Here is a 20,985-nt window from a genome sequence, read left to right as displayed (position 1 = left end):
CACTCCTTGGCAGCAAATTCCACTGTCGAACAGCTCTTACTGTCAGGAAGTTCTTCCTAATGTTTAGGTGGAATCTTCTTTCTTGTAGTTTGGATCCATTGCTCCGTGTCCGCTTCTCTGGAGCAGCAGAAAACAACCTTTCTCCCTCCTCTATGTGACATCCTTTTATATATTTGAACATGGCTATCATATCACCCCTTAACCTCCTCTTCTCCAGGCTAAACATGCCCAGCTCCCTTAGCCGTTCCTCATAAGGCATCGTTTCCAGGCCTTTGACCATTTTGGTTGCCCTCCTCTGGACACGTTCCAGTTTGTCAGTGTCCTTCTTGAACTGTGGTGCCCAGAACTGGACACAGTACTCCAGGTGAGGTCTGACCAGAGCAGAATACAGTGGCACTATTACTTCCCTTGATCTAGATGCTATACTCCTATTGATGCAGCCCAGAATTGCATTGGCTTTTTTAGCTGCCGCGTCACACTGTTGGCTCATGTCAAGTTTGTGGTCAACCAAGACTCCTAGATCCTTTTCACATGTAGTGCTCTCAAGCCAGGTGTCACCCATCTTGTATTTGTGCCTCTCATTTTTTTTGCCCAAGTGCAATACTTTACATTTCTCCCTGTTAAAATTCATCTTGTTTGTTTTGGCCCAGTTCTCTAATCTGTCAAGGTCGTTTTGAAGTGTGATCCTGTCCTCTGGGGTGTTAGCCACCCCTCCCAGTTTGGTGTCATCTGCAAATTTGATCAGGATGCCCTTGAGTCCATCATCCAAGTCGTTGATAAAGATGTTGAATAAGACAGGGCCCAAGACAGAACCCTGTGGCACCCCACTAGTCACTCTTCTCCAGGATGAAGAGGAACCATTGATGAGCACCCTTTGGGTTCGGTCAGTCAGCCAGTTACAAATCCACTGAGTGGTAGCATAGTCAAGACCGCATTTTACCAGCTTCTTTACAAGAATATCATGGGGCACCTTGTCAAATGCCTTGCTGAAATCAAGGTAGGCTACATCCACTGCGTTCCCTTCATCTACCAGGCTTGTGATTCTGTCAAAAAACGAGATCAGGTTCGTCTGACATGACTTATTTTTCAGAAATCCATGCTGACTATTGGTGATCACAGCATTCCTTTCTAGGTGCTCACAGACTGTTTGCTTAATGATCTGCTCCAGAATCTTCCCTGGTATTGATGTCAGACTGATTGGGCGGTAATTATTTGGGTCCTCTCTTTTCCCCTTTTTGAAAATAGGGACAACATTTGCCCTCCTCCAGTCTGCCGGGACTTCGCCTGTTCTCCAGGAATTCTCAAAGATGACTGCCAGTGGTTCTGAAATCACATCTGCCAGTTCTTTTAATACTCTTGGATGCAGTTCATCTGGCCCTGGAGACTTGAATACATCTAGACTAGCCAAGTATTCTTGTACTATCTCCTTAGTTATTCTGGGCTGTGTTTCCTCTGCTGAATCATTTGGTCCAAATTCTTCAGGTCGGGCATTGTTTTCTTTATCGGAGAAGACTGAGGCAAAGAAGGCATTGAGGAGTTCAGCCCTTTCTGTGTCCCCTGTTTGCATTTCACCATCTTCTCCTCTGAGTGACCCCACTGTTTCTTTGTTCTTCCTTTTGCTACGAACATACCCATAAAAGCCTTTTTTGTTGCTTTTAACCTCTCTAGCAAGCCTGAGTTCATTCTGTGCTTTAGCTTTTCTGACTTTGTGTCTACACGTGCTGGCTATTTGTTTGAATTCCTCTTTGGTGGTTTCCCCCCTTTTCCATTTTTTGTACACATCCTTTTTTAATCTTAACTCAGTTAAAAGTTCTTTAGATAGCCACCCTGGCTTCTTTAGGTACCTTCCATGTTTCCGTCTCATTGGTATTGCCTGAAGTTGTGCTTTTACTATCTCCCTCTTAACAAACTCCCAGCCATCATGAACTCCCTTTCCTTTTAGTATTACTGTCCATGGGATCTCACCCAGCATTTCCCTAAGTTTTATGAAGTCGGCTTTCTTAAAGTCGAGAAATTGTGTCCTAGTATGCTTGGCTGCTCCCTTCCGCTGTATAGTAAACTTCAGAAGAGCATGATCACTCGCGCCTAATGATCCTTCCACTTCTACCCCACTAACCAGGTCATCAACATTGGTTAGGACCAGATCTAAAATGGCTGTTCCTCTTGTTGCTTCTCCCACTTTCTGGACAATGAAGTTGTCTGCAAGGCCAGTGAGGAATCTGTTTGACCTTATGCTCTTGGCTGAGTTTGACATCCAACAAATATCCGGGTAATTGAAGTCCCCCATTACTACTATCTCCCTTCCTTTTGCATGCTTGGCCATCTGTTCCAGGAAGGCATCATCTATGTCCTCCGTTTGGCTTGGGGATCTATAGTAAACTCCCACAATGAGGTCACTGTTATTCTTCTCTCCCTTAATTTTGACCCAAATGCTCTCACTTTGGCTTTGAGGTTCTAAATCTTGGATCTCTTCACAGGTATACACATCCCTGACATATAACGCCACTCCTCCTCCTTTCTTGTCTGGTCTGTTTCTCTGAAATAGATTGTATCCCTCCATTATTACATTCCAATCGTGGGACTTATCCCACCAGGTTTCAGTGATTCCTATTATGTCATATTTAGTTTGCTGCACCAAGAGCTCAAGCTCATCTTGTTTATTTCCCATGCTTTGTGCATTAGTGTACAGACATTGAAGTCCATTAATCATTCCCCCGTGTCTCTTATTTAAGGATTTTTTCCTCCCACCACTAGGTCTGCGTGCTGTTTGCTCCATTCGGTCTATGACATTTGGATGATCATCTTCATCAATTGATAGACTCCTACCTTCAGGACCACTGTCTCCCTCCCCCACATTAGTCAGTTTAAAGCCCTCCTGATGAGGTTTCTGAGATTTTTTGCAAAAACATTCCTCCCAACCGTTGTGAGGTGCAGCCCATCGCTTGCCAGAAGTCCATCTTCAAGAAACTGCATTCCGTGATCTAAGAATCCAAACCGTTCCTGTTTACACCATTTGCGAAGCCAGTTGTTCACTTCCACTATTTTTCCCTCTCTCCCTGGGCCACGTCGTTCAACTGGGAGGACAGATGAGATGACAATTTGTGCATTTAATTGCTTCAATTTCCTGCCCAGAGCCTCGTAATCTCTTTTGATCTTCTGGAGGCTATTGCTTGCAGTGTCATTGGTTCCCACATGAACCAAGAGGAAGGGGTATTTGTCAGTGGGTTTTATGATTCCTTGCAGTCGTTCAGTTACATCTTGGATCTTAGCCCCGGGGAGACAGCACACTTCCCGAGACATCTTGTCAGGCCCACAGATAACTGCTTCTGTTCCCCTCAGTAGGGAATCCCCTATCACCACTACACGCCTCCTCTTAGGTCTGGTCGGGGTTCTTCCGTGAGCTGTCCGTTCCAAGGTCGCCTGCACATTCCCTGAGGGCTGACTTTGCTGCTCGTCCTCATATACCTGATCGACTGTAATGAGGGAGAGATCCTCAAATGGAGTCTGCTCTTCGTCTTCCATGCTAGGGGAGAGGACCTCAAAGCGATTGTGTATTTCTAAACAATCAGAGCGAACCCTGGGCCTCCTACTTCTTTGAGTCACGTTTCTCCATATATCTGGCTCCTGTGTTGGTGAACTAGCCTCCTTCTCAGGGGAGTCCCCTGTCTCCTCCTTGGTGGAGACGGTGTGCTCTGTTGCTTCCAAGAAGAGCTCCAGCTCTCTAATTCTTTGGAGCGTAGCTACACGTTCCTCCAGTTGCTGGACTTTGTCTTTTAAGAGGGCAATCAACATGCAATTGCTGCAGGTAAAGCTGCCTGCAACCTTTGGCAAGATGGCAAACATTGCGCAGGAACCACAGGCGACTGCAGCTGTTCCCTCACCCTCCATCTTGAGAACGTGTCGTTGGGGCTGACTACAGCGGTCCTCCATCATAAAAAGCGTGAAGACAGGACAAATAAATCCCCCCCCAAAAATAACCTAGGTCTCCCCCAACAAACGTTTAAGACTAGCTCCCCTAAATCTAAAAGATTGATCAAACTGCGCGCGCCGCTGCCCTACAAGCTCTGATAAGCTCCTCCCACAGCTAATCACCTACTTCAACAGAAGCCCTGCCCCCTCTGACCTTTGCACAGGGAGAGCAAACTCCAAAACTGACTGTGCAGGCAATTTGAAACCGCACCAAAATCCCTATTTTTCCTTATCTAAAATGCTTTAACTTGAGCTCTTGAGCTGAAACGCAACTGTATAAAGCTGTGCTCAGAGCCCTCACCTTTATCAGTTTGTGACGGCAAGTATGGCCTTGACTGTACCAGTAGAACAAAGAAGACACGTCTGTGCCTTATCTTACGTCCTGACCACAAAAACGCACAGACCCAGTCTGGGAACAGCGCCAGAGTGTGTTCTCGGAGATGATGACCTCTTGCTCCACGTTAAGAGTAGGAACAGGAAGATCCTTTTATGGTCAGAAGTACGGGAAGGAATACCCCTTTATGGTTAAGAATACCAGAGCAGGAACGTATGTGATGTCAACCTGTGTACATAGGCTGACGTGGTTGGCTTCCTGGGGAAGGAGGGAGAGGGTGCCTGAGGATATATATACTGCATGTAATCTCTGATTTCTTTGGACTTGCTGTGGACTTGATCACGCAAGTGCCTTCTGCTATCCGGAGAAACTCTTTCTTTGAACCAACCTCGGTGTCATTTGACTTCCTTCCTCCTGTCCGGGAGCAACGCAGACCCAATCGGTGAACTCCAATAAGGCTACATGCCTACCTCAGTGTTGTCTACACTGGCAGGCAGCGACTTTCCGGGGGATTGAACCAGCGACCTTCTACATGCCAAGCAGCTGCTCTGCCACTGAGCCACAGATCTTTCCCAGCCCAGTTTGCTGGGCTTGGCAATCATTTTAGAGGAGGGAATTCGAGATGGAGTGGGCCAGATTCACACAGGGAGGGCAAGGGGAGCAGGAGGAAACTGCCAACTCGGAATTATTCCCTCTTCTTCCCGTCTTGGCAGGCGTCCCCGAAGGACGGAATCTCTCTCTGTGGTCAGGGCTCCCCCCCTGGGAGTACGTCCAGCCTGGGGAGACGGTGACTGGACCCTGCCAGAACTGGTGAGTCTGGCAGGCTAATGACGCTTTTAATACCTTTATTTGGTTTATTTTGTAAGATTTATACACCCTTTGTTTGTTTTGGGGGGGGAAACGCCTAAATTTCACTGCAACTTGGGTTGACTTTATAAATTTTATGAGTGCAGCTGAACACGGCGATCTTCTGGCACCAGCTCTTTGCACGGCATGGCTGACCAAATTTACCTAAAGCTCCCCTTCTTTCGTGAACTAGGCTCACCAGTGGGGAAAAATGACATATATTTTGCCACTAGCTGGTGCTGAAGTTATATAAAGACAGCGGTACCTTGGTTCTCAAACTTAATCCGTTCCGGAAGTCCATTCCAAAGCCAAAGCGTTCCAAAGCCAAGGTGCGCTTTCCCATAGAAAGTAATGCAAAATCGATTAATGCGTTCCAGACTTTTAAAAACAACCCCTAAAACAGCAATTTCACATGGATTTACTATATAACGAAACCATTGATCCATAAAATGAAAGCAATAATCAGTGTAAAAGGTAAAGGGACCCCTGACCATTAGGTCCAGTCGTGGCCGACTCTGGGGTTGCGGCGCTCATCTCGCTTTATTGGCCGAGGGAGCCGGCGTACAGCTTCCGGGTCATGTGGCCAGCATAACTAAGCCGCCTCTGGTGAACCAGAGCAGCGCACAGAAACTCCGTTTACCTTCCCACCCGAGTGGTACCTATTTATCTACTTGCACTGGCCTGCTTTCGAACTGCTAGGTTGGCAGAAGCAGGGACCAAGCAACGGGAGCTCACCCCATCGCGGGGATTCAAACTGCCGACCTTCCGATCAGCAAGTCCTAAGCTCTGTGGTTTAACCAACAGGGCCACCCGCGTCCCACAGCGCCACCCGCAGTCACAATCAATCAATCAATCAATCAATCAATCAATCAGTAGCTGAACTGGGTTCCACACAGTCACAAAAACAAATTAACCAGAAAAGCCTCAAAAATAAAAATGCAAAATAAATAGCAAAAACGAAAGCCCCAAACTTAATATGTTCTGGAAGTCCGTTTGACTTCCGAAATGTTCAAAAACCAAGGCGCAGGTTCTGATTGGTGCAGGCGCCCCGGAAACAATAGCCGACAGCCGCATCGGACGTTTGGCTTCCAGAAAATGTTCGAAAACTGGAACACTTACTTCTGGGTTTTCAGCGTTTGAGAACCAAGGTACCACTGTATTCTGATTTAAGCTTTAAATTAATTAATTTATTTATTAAATTTGTACGCCACCCTTTCTCCCAAGATCACAGGGCAGTTCACAACATAAAAATGCAAAATGAGAGCATGAGTTATATAATAATATCACTTTTAGGATAAAAACCTTAACATCCGTATTTGCTTAAATGCATGGTTTATAGTCTCTCTCTGTGTGTTTTTTTAACATCAGGTTGGATAAATGAAACCTTAAGATTTTAGCCCTAAACAGAAATTTAGGATTGAGCTGATGAAAGCAGTTCTTACTCAAGTGAGGGCAATATTTTCCCTCAAATCTGCACTTACTTTTTAATTACTTCAGTCCTTCCCAAAGCATTATTTATTTTAGGATTTTGCACCATTCTTTGGTTTCGTTTCATTTTTTATGTCCATCGTGATTTAGTCTATATTCTTGGCAGTTCAGTTAGTTTGTCCCAGTAATTTATGATTCGGTATGTTATGCTGTCTTAACACCAAATCAGTTCTTTTGTGTGCTACTACTGTGGAAATTCCAGTTTGGGGGGTTTTGTAGCTCCTGTTTTGGAAATACGATGTTTGATGTACTTATTGTTAAAAATTTAATAAAAATCATTTAAAAACAAACAAACAAAAGGTAGTTTACAAAAAGAAAAGAAAACAGTAAGTTTATTGATTAAAAAAAACAATTAACAACAATTTAATACCTTCCCAAAATTAAAAATCAGCAATAAGCTAAAACCAGACTAAAACACCCACCCACATTCTAGATGTCTGGTTGGGCTTGTCTAAACCAAAATGGTGCCAAAAGTGGACAGTGAAGGCTGCTGACTGTTGTCAAGTGGCAGGGAGTTCCAAAGTGAAAAATCTGTTTCTTACAAATGTGGAACAGTTATATATAGAATTTCGACTTTGCTTTTCATTTGTAATCTTTCATTCAGATGTTTTGTGACATTCTGTCTCAAAGCAGCTTATAAACCACTCAGAGATTTTTCTTCTTTTTCTTGTGGAAATGTAAAACACAGAATGGAAACAATTTAAGTACATAAAAGTAAAGAAATGTGAATGGTGTTATGTCTGCCCGGCCATTTCTTCTCCCCCAGCACCTGCGTGGCCGGGCACCTGCACTGCGACGTGGACCCCTCGTGCCGCCTGGATGGGGGCTGGGGGCCCTGGGGGCCCTGGTCGCCCTGCAGCCAGAGCTGCGGGGAGGGAGCCGAGTTCCGATTCCGCGAGTGCGACCACCCAGCCCCCCAGAACGGAGGCAGGGGGTGCCTGGGCAGCAGGGAGCAGCAGAAAGCTTGCCAGAGCCAGCAAGATTGCCCAGGTGAGGAGGACGGGGGGGGGATGATGATAATAATAATAATTATTATTATTATTTATTTATTTATTTATTTATTTATTTATTTATTTATTTTTATATATATATATATATCCTGCTGATCTGACTGGGCCTCTCCAGCCACTCTGGGCTGCTCCCAACAGAATATTATTATTATTATAATTATTATTAAAATTTAAATTAATAAAGTGATAAAAATAATAAAAAACGGATGTGTTTTTAACTTTTCTGTTCTAAACTTTTTAAAATAATAATAAAAAACATTCCTGTTTTGTTTTCCCTACCTCCCTCCTTCCTTCCTTCCCTCCCTCCCTCCCTCCTTCCTTCCCTCCCTCCCTCCTTCCCTCCTTCCCTCCCTCCTTCCCTTGACCTCTGCCCCCTCCGTCTCCCCACAGAGGAGGAGGCCTGGGGCGACTGGTCCCCCTGGGAGCCCTGCAGCGTCTCCTGCGGAGGAGGAGAGCAAATGCGGATCCGCCGGTGCCGGGAGCCCGACTGCCAGGGCTTGGCCGCCCAGAGCAAGACCTGCAACACCCAAGTGTGCCTTGGTGAGTCGGTGGCTCCAGGGGCGTACGAAGGCGGGGGGGTGGAGGGGGCGGGTCACCCCGGGCACCGCCCTGGGTTGGGGGTGACAAGATGGCCCGCTGCCTCCCCCCAGCTGTAGAGCGGCAGAGGGTGCACACACAGTCAGTATGGGCACCGCTCACGCCGTGTCCGCACGCCATCTGTACTGGTTGGTGCTCACGTGGTGACTGTACCGGCTGCTCCGCATGCGCAGTCCGTACTGATGTTGCGCATGTGTCACCAGGCGGTTCGCCCTGTCCCTTGGTGTTCCTCCGCCACTGGGTGGCTCCCCCCAATATTGAAACTCCCCGCTTCTCTGACGAGCGCAGACCGGCCCACTCTTTCATCCCCAATCCAGCTTCTCCAGGCAGGTAGTTTCAAAGTTGCCTGGGAGGAGCCACCACCGAGAAGGCCCTGCTAGGCATCCCCACCAGGGCCGGATTTAGGTTTAATGAGGCCCTAAGCTGCTGAAGGTAACAGGGCCCTTTCTATGTCCAGCCGTCCTATGTCAACATCAAATTGTTGCTGCTTTCTGTGTTGAATATATGCTGTATGGTCATTTATGGACCTCATAGGTATCTCAAGCCATTTGCACATCACAAAATACGTATTTTATCAAAGTAATTGTTGAACTGAAATACAGTTAAGAAGAAGTATATTAATAGTGAAATAATTATTAAGCTCTGACTGAAAATGATTTTTTTATTCATAATAACTTAATAATGCAAGCACATTGGCATTTGGGAATAACAAAAGTTCCTTTAGAAACACCATTTACAAAGACTCATCAACTAGTCTCTAGAAACTTGCTATAACATGAAATAATAATAGGTGCAAATATATGATGCAAACTGCTAATAATTATAAATAGCAGAATGTAGGCACCCTATATATAGAAAGGAGCAAACCAGTGATATTTGAGGGAGCAGGCGAGGGCCATGACTTACATCATAGGAACTTGCACAACACAAAATGCTGTTGCTGGATGTAGGTTTTGTTTTATTTGGTTTTATCTTATGAAATATACTCAGAGTCGCAAAGTGATTTCATGCTCTTTATTCAGCTCATAGTGGTGAGGAGGAATGAATGAATGAAAGTCCCCTCAAAGTATCTGCTTTATATACATTATTTACACAATGGGCTGCACATGATTGGCTAATTCCGGAATTCTACTGTAAGCCAATCAGGTTGTGGATTCACTTCTATCTGGAGCATGATTGGGTGGTTCCTGCCAACCAATCATACTGCTGCATTGTTCTAGGACCAATCAGACTGCTGCATTCTGAATCCTATTGTTCTAGGACCAATCAGACTGCTGCCTTTTGGATCCTATTGTTCTAGGACCAATCAGACTGCTGCCTTTTGGATCCTATTGTTCTAGGACCAATCAGACTGCTGCCTTTTGGATCCTATTGTTCTAGGACCAATCAGACTGCTGCAGTTTGGATCCTATTCAACTCAGTACATAACATCTTATATTTTGGAAATGCACATCCGGCGTTTTTTTCCTTTAACTTTGGGGGGGCAAGAGAGTGGGGCCCATAGCCATAACTTGTTCAGCTTATACATAAATCCGGCACTGATCCCTCCAAGGGACCGAGAGAAGGGCCTCTGGTCACCCTTTCAATCCTTCTCCCATTCTCTCAGAGGTCGGCTGCCCAGTGGGGCGTCTGTACCGGGAATGCCTGCAGGAAGAGGGGTGCCCCTACAGCTGCGCCCATCTCACCCGCCAGATGGACTGCTTCTCGGATGGCTGCGAGGAAGGGTGCCACTGCCCCGTGGGCACCTACCAGCACGAAGGGGCCTGCGTCCAGGTGGGGACCTCTGAACTTCTCTGTCTCTCTCTGTCTGTCTGATGGTGGAGGTAGAACGTAAGTCCTTCCCCCAAACCTGCTGTCTGTGCTGAGGAAGGCTGAGTTTTTTGCACACAACTAATAATACTAATAGGGAAGCGGGTGGTGCTGTGGGTTAAACCACAGAGCCTAGGACTTGCCGATCTGAAGGTCGGCGGTTCGAATCCCCGCAGCGGGGTGAGCTCCCATTGCTCGGTCCCTGCTCCTGCCAACCTAGCAGTTCGAAAGCATGTCAAAGTGCAAGTAGATAAATAGGTACCGCTCTGGCGGGAAGGTAAACGGCGTTTCCATGCACTGCTCTGGTTCGCCAGAAGCGGCTTAGTCATGCTGGCCACATGACCCGGAAGCTGTACGCCGGCTCCCTCGGCCAATAAAGCGAGATGAGCACCGCAACCCCAGAGTCGGCCACGACTGGACCTAATGGTCAGGGGTCCCTTTACCTTTACCTTTAATAATACTAATACTAGTACTAATACTAATAATAATTTATTACTTATTCCCTGCCCATCTGGCTGGGTTTCCCCAGTCACTCTGGGCAGCTCCCAACAGAAATAATATAACAACAACAGGTTGATTTGAATATGTTATTATTGAATATTGTATACCCAGTGTATCAGCCCCCTGGGGGGTTTCACTGTTTGTGTTTTGGTGGTTGGTAAAAATTTATATATATATATATATATATATATATATATATATATATATATATACACACACACACATACATATACACATACATATATACATATACATATATATATATATATATATATATATATATATATATATATTAAACAACAACAACAGTGCAATAAAACAACAGACATTAAAAGCTTCCCTAAACAGGGCTGCCTTCAGATGTCTTCTAAATGTCAGGTAGTTGTTTATCTCTTTGACATCTGATGGGAGGGTGTTCCACAGGGCGGGCGCCACCACCAAGAAGGCCCTCTGCCTGGTTCCCTGTAACTTGGCTTCTCGCAGGGAGGGAATTGCCAGAAGGCCCTCGGAGCTGGATCTCGGTGTGCTTTGGAGTGGTTTAATAATAATAATTTCTACATACCAAATTATTAAAATAAATCATCTCCATTATTTCCCTGCCCCCTTTTTTCTCCCCCCCCCCAAACTTCCCTCAGCTCCTCTCTCTGATTTCTCAACTCATGTTGTTCTCTGCATATTGTAAAATTGTATCCATCCTTGTGTTATCTATCTACTACGTTGACCCTCACTAAATTTGTGTATGCTTATTCAAAACCTGCCAAGGAGTCCAGTTCATTTTGTTGTTGTTTTAAGTAATTTGTAAAAAGTTCCCATTCTTCTTTAAAGTCACAGTTGTCCTTATCTCGCAATTTGTATGTCAATTTCGCCAGCTCTGCATAGTTCATCAATTTCTCTTGCTACTGTTCTTTTGTCAGGGCTTCTTTGTTCTTCCATCCTTGTGCTATCAAGACTCTTGCCGCTGTTGTAGCATACATAAATAAGTTCTTTGTTTTCCTTGGCAGGTCTTGTCCTAACAAAAATGCTTCTGGTTTTTTTTAGAAATGTCATTTTAAACATTTTCTTCAGCTCATTATATATCATTTCCCAAAATTTTTTAATTTCTCTGCATTCCCACCACATATGATAAAAGGTTCCTTCCTTTTCTTCACATTTCCAGCATATTATTTGACCCGGTTTTATACATTCTTGCTATCTGTACTGGCGTTACATACCATCTACACATCATTTTCATGTAGTTTTCTTGAAAAGAGAACAATCTGTAAATTGACCTCTTTACAGGTCCCCTCTCTTTCTCTTTCTCTCTGCCTTAGGAGTGCCCCTGCATCCTGACTGAAGACACTCTCAAGATGTTCTGGAACCACTCCTCGGATCCCAGCCCCGCTCTGGGCATCCTCACGGCACGGGGTCAGCGGCTCTCCCTGGGAGAAGAAGTTGCCCCAAACACCACCATCTATTCTGCCTGCAGCAACTGGTGAGCTCAGCCAGATTTGAACTGTTCCCTCCATGCCCAGCTCACAGGCAAAGCCTCACCTGTGCCACTGCAGCCTGAAAGGCGAGCAGAAAGTGTCTCATCCCACACATGGCTGCCCCCCTGGCATGCTAGCTGCGCACCCAGCTTGTGATTTTTTTGTAATTATTTGTATATTTGGAACAGATTTTATATATACATATACAGTCATACCTCAGATTACAGATGCTTCAGGTTGCGTTTTTTCGGGTTACGGACCGCTGAAACCTGGAAGTACCAGAACAGGTTACTTCCGGGTTTCGGCGCTCATGCATGCGCAGAAGCGCTAAATCGCAACCCCCACGTGCGCAGACACGGGTTGCAAACGCTGCGGGTTGTGAACGTGCATCACGCACAGATCACGTTCGCAACCCGAGCGTCCACTGTAGTTTAATTCAATTAATGATGAATATTCTTCTTTTTATCTGTAAGACACCTTCAGCCCAGCAAGGTGGGGGGGAGATGGTTTATAAATAAATATTAAGCTTTTTATATTATTATTAGGCTATTTTGATTACCGTAGATTCCGGTGTATAAGACGACTTTTTAACCCCAGAAAAGAGGTTAAAAAGTTGGGGGTCGTCTTATACACCGGGTAATAATTCCAGCTGCTGGTTGCAGGTTTGCCATCAGCGTTCACATCTGTGTAGCATCCCAAGAGGCTGCCTTATGCAGTCGTACCTTGGTTCTCAGACTTAATCCGTTCTGGAAGTCCATTCCAAACCCAAGGCGTTCCAGAGTCAGGGTGCACTTTCCCATAGAAAGTAACTGAAAATGGATTAATCCGTTCCAGACTTTTAAAAACAACCGCCAAAACAGCAATTTAACATGGATTTTACTGTCTAACGATACCACTGATCCATAAAATGATCTGTACATAAAATGCACTGTACTATAAAATAAATAAGACAGTATTGTAGATGATAAAAATGATGCACTGATGATAGTCATTGTTTGGATGGGGGGCTTTTATCCATTTCCTGAGTCATACAATCAATCAGTCAGCAGCTGAACTGGGTTCCACACAGTCACAAAAACAAATTAACCGACAAAGCCTGAAAAACAAAAAATGCAAAATAAATAGCAAAAACAAAAGCACCAAACTTAATCCATTCCAGAAGTCCGTTTGACTTCCGAAATGTTCAAAAACCAAGGCGCAGCTTCTGATTGGTGCAGGAGCCCCAGAAACAATATCTGACAGCCGCCCTAAAAACGTTTGAAAACCGGAAAACTTACTTTCAAGTTTTCGGCGTTTGGGAACCAAAGCATTTGAGAACCAAGGGACCACTGTATTGAGTCAGATTATGGCTCTGTCTGGTCGACTGCAGTTCTCCAGGCAGTGAGGAGCCTTTCCCCATCCTTACCTGGAGATACACTTGAGGATCATCATAGAAATGTTGGAAGGGGACCCATAGGGATCATCTAGACCAACCCCCTGCAAATGCAGGAATCACAACTGACTTTGAGACTCTTCCCAACTGTCTCATCTCCTCCGTTCAGCTCCTGCCGCAACGGGCAGCTGGTCTGCGCTTTCTCCCGCTGCCCCGTGGACGGGGGCTTCTCAGCCTGGAGTCCGTGGTCCCCCTGCTCCTTGACCTGCGGGGGGCTGGGGAACATGACCAGGGCAAGAGAGTGCGCCAACCCCAGGCCTGCCGACGGCGGGAAGGACTGCGCTGGCCCTCGGGTGGACATCAAGTACTGTCAGACGCTGGATTGCCAAGGTAAGAGGGCAGTCAGGAGCAAAGGTGCCTGATAATAATAATAATAATAATGTAAATGGAATGTAAATGGGTAAAACTGATGGTAATTGCAGCCAGACACGTTACAGCGAGTACTTGGAAAAATGCAGAAGAGCTAGGGGTGAACCAATGGAGGGAAAAATTGAAAAATATTATAATCTTCGAATATCTAAATGTGAAGATACATAAAATGAAAGGGTTTAAGGTCAGTGAGAAGGAGGAGGGTTGGATTGAGAAGATATTGAATTATTTGGGCAGGCTTGAACAATTCGGGGCAATTAAAATGTTAAAAGTTAAATAAACCTTGTAGAGGGAGGAGTGTTACGGTATATAGAAGTGTACATATGGTTGATTTGAATATGTTATTATTGATTATGTATACCCAATGTGTCAGCCGCCTGGGGGCTTTCACTGTTTGTTTACGCTGTTTGTGTTTTGGTTGTTGGTAAAAATAATAACAAAAAAAACAAAAAACTATAAAGGAAGACTATAAAATTCTTCTTCTTCTTCTTCTTTTTCTTCTTCTTCTTCTTCTTCTTCTTCTTCTTCTTCTTCTTCTTCTTCTTCTTCTTCTTCTTCTTCTTCTTCCCCACCCATCTAGCTGAGTTTCCCCAGCCACTCTGGGAGGCTCCCAACAGGATATTAAAAAAATAATAATAAAAGATCAAACATTAGAAGCTTCCCTAAACAGGGCTGCCTTCAGATGTCTTCCAAAAGTCGGATAGTTGTTTATTTCTTTGACATCTGATGGGAGGATGTTCCACAGGGTGGGCGCCACCACCGAGAAGGCCCTCTGCCCGGTTCCCTGTAGCTTCACTTCTTGCAGGGAGGGAACCGCCAGAAGGCCCTCGGCGCTCCTTCTGGTCTACGGGGGAATTCCAGCCAGATGGGTGGGGTATAAAAAATAAAATTATTATTTATTATTATTATTATTCGCTCTGCCCAATGGCACGCAGCCGGTCAGGGCCCCAGCTGTCTGGCCACTGGTTTTGCCACAGATCATCGCCCTGTGGTGACACTGAGGCAGGTTTTTCCACCGTGGGACCTGCATGATGGTGGAGACAAGGGGAAACCTGTGAAGACTGCCACCATTGGTTAACCCCAGCATGTTCTTTTCCTCCTTTTTCACAGCGGTGGCTGGACCCACAAAACAGCCTGTCTCTGTTGTCCCAGGTAAGGGGGTGGGGAGAGGAACGGGGAGGACCCAAAATCTGGTTGAGAAGCCTGTTCCCTTTGGGGAGGCAGAGGAACCCCACCCGGAAAGCCAAGCTGCTCCTCTGCCCCACTCTCCAGGCTCTGAGGAGGACAGCTTCACCCCTTGGTCACCCTGGACGCCTTGCTCCAAAACCTGCAGCGACCCCAACCTGCCGGCTCTCAAGACCCGCATGCGGTTCTGCCGAGGGTGGGCCAACTGCACGGGGGACTCCTTCCAGGAGCGGGAGTGCAACCTGCCCCAGTGCACAGGTGAGGGACCCAGAGCCAGCCGCCCAGAGGGGCTGGGAGCAGCCCAGCCAGATGGGCAGGGTACAAATAATGAAATTACTGTTGTAATTAAGGGGCTCACAGCCAGCGGTTAGTGGATGGGCTGAAATAACGCAGGAAGACCTTCCCCAACAGGTACAAAGTGATGCTCAACTGGGGCAAAGAATCTTAATTTCTCACGGGGTCTGAACTGGAAGTGATGGACCAGGAACGAGACCTTTGGGGTCAGGGTGGAGAGCCCAATAAAGAGGTTGACACAGTGTGAAAAGGGCAGATAAAAAGAGGTCCATCGTCACGCAGCTCACTGTTAAACTGTGGAACTCCCTCCCACAGTGCCCACCGACCCATTTAGTCGTTTAGTCGTGTCCGCCTCTTCGTGACTCCATGGACCAGAGCACGCCAGGCACTCCTGTCTTCCACTGCCCCCCACAGTTTGGTCAAATCCTGGTAGCTTTGAGAACACTGTCCCACCATCTCGTCCTCTGTCGTCCCCATCTCCTTGTGCCCTCCATCTTTCCCAACATCAGGGTCTTTTCCAGGGAGTCTTCTCTCCTCATGAGGTGGCCACAGTCTTGGAGCCTCAGCTTCAGGATCTGTCCTTCCAGTGAGCACTCAGGGCTGATTTCCTTCAGAATGGAGAGGTTGGATCTTCTTGCAGTCCATGGGACTCTCAAGAGTCTCCTCCAGCACCAGAATTCAAAAGCACCCATTCTTCGGTGATCAGCCTTCTTTATGGTCCAGCTCTCACTTCCATACATCACTACTGACCTAGGTGGCTTTAAAAGAGGATTAGGCAAATTCACGGAGGGTCAGCAGTGGCCACTAGCCAGGACGGCTGTGCTCTGCCTCAACAGCTGGAGGCAGCAATGCTTCTGAATTCCGGTTGCTGGAAACCACTGGAGGGGAGAGTAGGGTCTTGTGTTCGAATTCTGCTTACGGTTTCCCATAATGGGCATCTGCTTGGCCACTGGGAGAACGGGATGCTGGTCCAGGTGGGCCCTTGGCCTGATCCAGCAGCAGGCTCTTTTAAAGGCAATGGCTCAGAACGACCCTCTGCCTTTTTCCGCTGCCCCCCGCAGACGCCCCCCTGTGCCAGGGCGAGGAGTGCCTGGGCCTGAACTGCACTTGGAACGCCTGGTCTCCCTGGAGCGCATGTTCCCGCAGCTGTGGGGTCGGGCAGCAGCAGCGCCTGCGGACCTACAACCCGCCGGGGCAAGGAGGGCACTGGTGCCAAGATATCTTGACGGCCAACGCGGAGCGGCGCTTCTGCAACCTGCAGGCTTGCAAAGGTAGGAGTCGCACGCGGGTCCCGCTTGGGGCTCGCTGGCTTCTGTCTCCCCTCCGAGTTTTCCATGGCATAGAGAAAGTGGATAGAGAAAAGCCTTTTTGTTAGGATATAGTTCTGTTCCACCTTAAAAGGAACAGGCATGACTGGTGTGTGTCACATGCCTGTTTACTTCCAGCACAGTCTGCTGGGAACTTCCGATTGTATATTGCTTTTGCTATCTTGCTGTGTGCTTGGAGACGAAGGGAAGCAGACATGTTTTTCCTTTGTTCCTGAACTATGCTGAATAAACGCTTGCAAATAATGCTTACACATGTCTCTGTCCGCCACTTCCATTGTGAGAAGTTATTCACTCTGCTGATAAAAGCGTGCTCTTCTGAAGGCTTCTGAGGCTTGTGTCGCTGTTTGATGCTGTTCTGAGGACTGGAGATCGCCCAGCTGCTGGCCGGTGGCTGGAGCCAGCTGGGGGCCTGCCAAATGCCCCCGTCTCCCCAGACGCATCCCAACACTTTTCACCCTCATCGCGCTATAACAACATTGCTAGACTGTGGAACTCCCTGCCACAGGGATGGCCACCAGCACAGCTGGCTTTAAAAGAGGATTAGGCAAATTCATGGAGGAGGAGGAGAGGCCGACGGAGGGCTCCTAGCCAGGCTAGTCGGAGGCAGAAATGCTTCTGAAGACCAGCTGTAGGAAACCCCAGAAGGAGAGGGCTGCTCTTGTGCTCGGATCCTGTTTGCAGGTTTCCAACGATGGGCATCTGGCTGGTCCCTGTGAAAACAGGGTGCTGCACCTTATGTTGTTATGAGTGAAACCTCCAGCACCAGAGGCAGTCTATATTGATTCCTAGGTTCCTATGGGTATTTGGCCCCTGTGAGAACAGGATGCTGGACCAGATGAGCCCTCTTTGGCCTGATCCAGCAGGTGCTTTTATGAGTTATTACAACTAGCACAGGTGGGCCTTAATTTCAGAGAAAGTAGAGATCCCTTGCCTCTTTCCTCTGGTCAGCCAGCGCCCGAGTTCAAAATTTCCTCAGGGAAGTTCAGGGACAGAGCTTACAGGCAAGATCCCTTTCTGGCAATTCTCCACGATCCAGCCTCTGGGAACAAGACTTCCAAACATCCCGGTGCAGTGGTTAGAGAGTGTCAGACCAGGACCTGCGTGACCAGGGTTCAAATCCCCCTCGCAGACTGTTGTGAGGATGCAGAGGAGAAGCTGGGCGTGCCAAAATAAAGGAACAAAATACAATATCCTGTGGCAAGGAGTTCCGAAGATGCATCAGCATTTGTTGGGACGTGGAGGGGAGGGTGAGGAATGGCTCAGAGCCTGTCCCAGAAATCAGCTGAGCATCAGGCCCCCTTTGCATGTCCATCCGGCCCCCCCTGGGCAGCCCCCCCCTCAGCCCCCTCCCTTGTCTCCCCCCTCTGCAGTGGACGGTGCCTGGTCCAAGTGGAGCCCCTGGTCGTGGTGCGACCGCCTCTGTGGCGGGGGGCGCTCGTCGCGGACAAGGATGTGCACCAGCCCCCCGCCCAAGAACGGAGGGCGCCACTGCCCCGGGGAGAAGTACCAAGTGCGAGTCTGCAACGCCAAACCCTGCGGTAAGTTGGGGGGAAGAGGAGAGGTCTTCCCCCAGTTGCCCCCTCCCCCAAGACCCAACTCCCCCCCCTGGACCACAGCAAGATAACAGGCGGCTCTCTCCCAGCAGAGGAGGGCTGCCCCCCAGAGATGCTCATGGTGGGCTGCGCCAACGAATGCCCACGCCACTGCTGGGACCTCCAGGAGGGCATCGCCTGCCAGGACAGGGAGGTCTGTGAGCCCGGCTGCCGGTGCCCGGAGGGTAAGCGATGTTCTTTTGCCTTCCCCACGGTGCAATTAAACACAGGGAATATCCCCCAATTGTTCTTTCCGTTTTTATTTACCGTATTTTTCGCTCTATAAGACGCACCAGACCGCAAGACGCACCTAGTTTTTGGAGGAGGAAAACAAGAAAAAAAATATTATGAATCTCAGAAGCCAGAACAGCAAGAGGGATGGCTGCTCAGTGAAAGCAGCAATCCCTCTTGCTGTTCTGGCTTCTGGGATAGCTGTGCAGCCTGCATTTGCTCCATAAGACGCACACACATTTCCCCTTACTTTTTAGGAGGGAAAAAGTGAGTCTTATAGAGCAAAAAATACGGTATTTCGTAAATTTCATACACCACTGGATGGTAGGAAAAAACTTCACGGCGGTGATAAACCATTGAGGGAAATTCGCAGTGACGGTTTAAAAAACGGGCAATACGTTAAAATACTAAAACGGGTTGGAATTCTAATCCGCTTTCTAAGAATCTCAGCAGGGTCACCTGAACAATAATGTTTTGAGCAGGCACCGTAAAGAGCACAATGACGTCAATAGGCAGGGAGTTCCCAAGGGCACACACTGAAAGATCAAGTTGCTACAATTGCAGAATGGGGGTTCTGTGTAACGATGTGAGTTCTGCAGATCAAGCAGGCGCATGGGCACTAAGGCGATATCGCAGGCAAACTGGTCCCAAGTTGTTCTATTGCAGTTGTTACATTGCAGGTCTCCCATTAGGGTGTCTGCTTGGCCGCTGTGAGAACAGGGTGGGCTGTTCGCCTGATCCAGCAAGACTCTCTTTGTGTTCTTAATCTTAAGCAGGGGTAGGCAAACTAAGGCCCGAGGGCCGGATCCGGCCCAGTCGCCTTCTCAATCCAGCTAACAGAAGGAGGTTAAATCCTGACAAGACAGAAGTACTGTTTTGGGAGACAGGAGGCGGGCGGGTGTGGGGGACTCCCTGGTCCTGAATGGGGTAACTGAGCCCCTGAAGGACCAGGTATGCAGCCTGGGAGTCATTCTGGACTCACAGCTGTCCATGGAGGCGCAGGTCAATTCTGTGTCTACCAGCTCCATCTGGTACACAGGATGAGACCCTCCCTGCCCTCAGACTGTCTCGCCAGAGTGGTGCATGCTCTTGTTATCTCCCGCTTGGACTACTGCAATGCGCTCTACATGGGGCTACCTTTGAAGGTGACCCAGAAACTGCAACTAATCCAGAATGCGGCAGCTAGACTGGTGACTGGGAGTGGCCGCCGGGACCACATAACACTGGTCTAGAGAGATCTGCATTGGCTCCCAGTACGTTTCCGAGCACAATTCAAAGTGTTGGTGATGACCTTTCTGTTAGTTTAAAGCAGAGTCCCGTGCACAGCAGAAGGATGAGGAGTACGTGCTGCATACTCTCTATTGCTTTATTTATAGTTCAAAGCAAGTATATTACAGAAAGACATCTTGCCTCTGCCGGAGCAGAGAAATGCATCCTCTCTCCTCGACAGCTCGGAGAGAATCACCAAAGTGAAACTGCAAAGAACAGTGAAAAACAGGAAACCAGTGTACGTCACATCCAGTCTCCCTTTCCCGTGAGAAACTCCAACAGTACAGACTGTGGAATGTAAACACCTGTCTCGTGACAAGCCCTTTCGCTGCACAGTGAAGGAAAGCAGAAACCAACATCCTCCCCCTTTCTGTGAACATCACTGGGCAGCGTGTTCGTACAATATCAGTACAAACCCAACTTCTGCACATAGGTACAGTGTTGATCCCTGGATACAATCTTGGACAATACATCAGCAGGAATTTCATTACCTGGCATATAGGACACCGTTACGAGTCCCTTCTGAATACATTCCCTAGCATGCTGCAACTTTAATTGCAAGTGCTTTGTGCTTTGCTTACAACCTTCAGACTTCAGCAAAGCTAAACATGCTTTGTTGTCCTGGTAAACCCGGATTGGACATTTGACAGGAATTTTCATATCTTTGCACAATTGTATTAACCATTCACAATCCTTAAGTGAATAAGACAGTGCATTCAGTTCGGCTTCACAAGAACTTAAGCTAACTGTTGTTTGCTTCTTGCATGACCAATCAAACAGACCCTGATTGTACATGTAGCAAACTCCAGACGTACTTTTCCTGTCTGTAGTGTCACTTCCAAAACTTGCATCTGCAAATATCTCAAGACCACCAGACTTTCGATTGTTAAATCTCAGTCTGTAATGCATAGTGCCTTTCAAATACCGCGCTATGCGTTTCAGAGCTTTCCAATCCTTGATACTAGGATTGTTGACTTGTCTGCTTAGCAAATTACAGCTAACAGCAATGTCTGGTCTTGAACATCTGGCCTTGTGTCTGACTATCTTGCCATTTTGATCTGTCTTCGCTTTGAAGACCCATTTGCTTCCAAGCAGTTTCATTCCTGGAACTACTGGAACTAGCTCCCATGTTTTGTTCCTTTCTAAGGAATCAAGTTCAGCCTTCATGGCATTTAACCATGGCTCAGCTTCCTTTGAATCCAAACCCTGGATTTCTTGGAAACTAGAAGGTTCAAATACCTTCTTGGAGCTTTTAACAGCTGTTA

At 47.3% G+C, this 20,985-nt stretch overlaps 1 protein-coding gene across 1 annotated transcript in view; it reads left to right on the top strand.

The window, feature by feature from the left end:
• LOC310746249 (SCO-spondin-like) overlaps positions 1 to 20,985 on the top strand; it is a 166,106-nt gene that overhangs the window by 108,029 nt on the left and 37,092 nt on the right. The window contains exons 77-87 of the mRNA XM_083580107.1: positions 5,017 to 5,113; positions 7,404 to 7,627; positions 8,038 to 8,187; positions 9,851 to 10,017; positions 11,865 to 12,025; positions 13,562 to 13,782; positions 14,932 to 14,973; positions 15,094 to 15,264; positions 16,362 to 16,571; positions 17,999 to 18,166; positions 18,271 to 18,405. Coding sequence (XP_083436233.1) covers positions 5,017 to 5,113; positions 7,404 to 7,627; positions 8,038 to 8,187; positions 9,851 to 10,017; positions 11,865 to 12,025; positions 13,562 to 13,782; positions 14,932 to 14,973; positions 15,094 to 15,264; positions 16,362 to 16,571; positions 17,999 to 18,166; positions 18,271 to 18,405 — 1,746 coding nt within the window. The remainder of the gene's footprint in view (positions 1 to 5,016; positions 5,114 to 7,403; positions 7,628 to 8,037; positions 8,188 to 9,850; positions 10,018 to 11,864; positions 12,026 to 13,561; positions 13,783 to 14,931; positions 14,974 to 15,093; positions 15,265 to 16,361; positions 16,572 to 17,998; positions 18,167 to 18,270; positions 18,406 to 20,985) is intronic.

The sequence above is a fragment of the Podarcis filfolensis genome, assembly GCF_964270895.1.
Source record: "Podarcis filfolensis genome assembly, chromosome: 12".
NCBI lineage: Eukaryota > Metazoa > Chordata > Lepidosauria > Squamata > Lacertidae > Podarcis > Podarcis filfolensis.
This window is presented reverse-complemented; position numbering and strand designations above follow the sequence as displayed.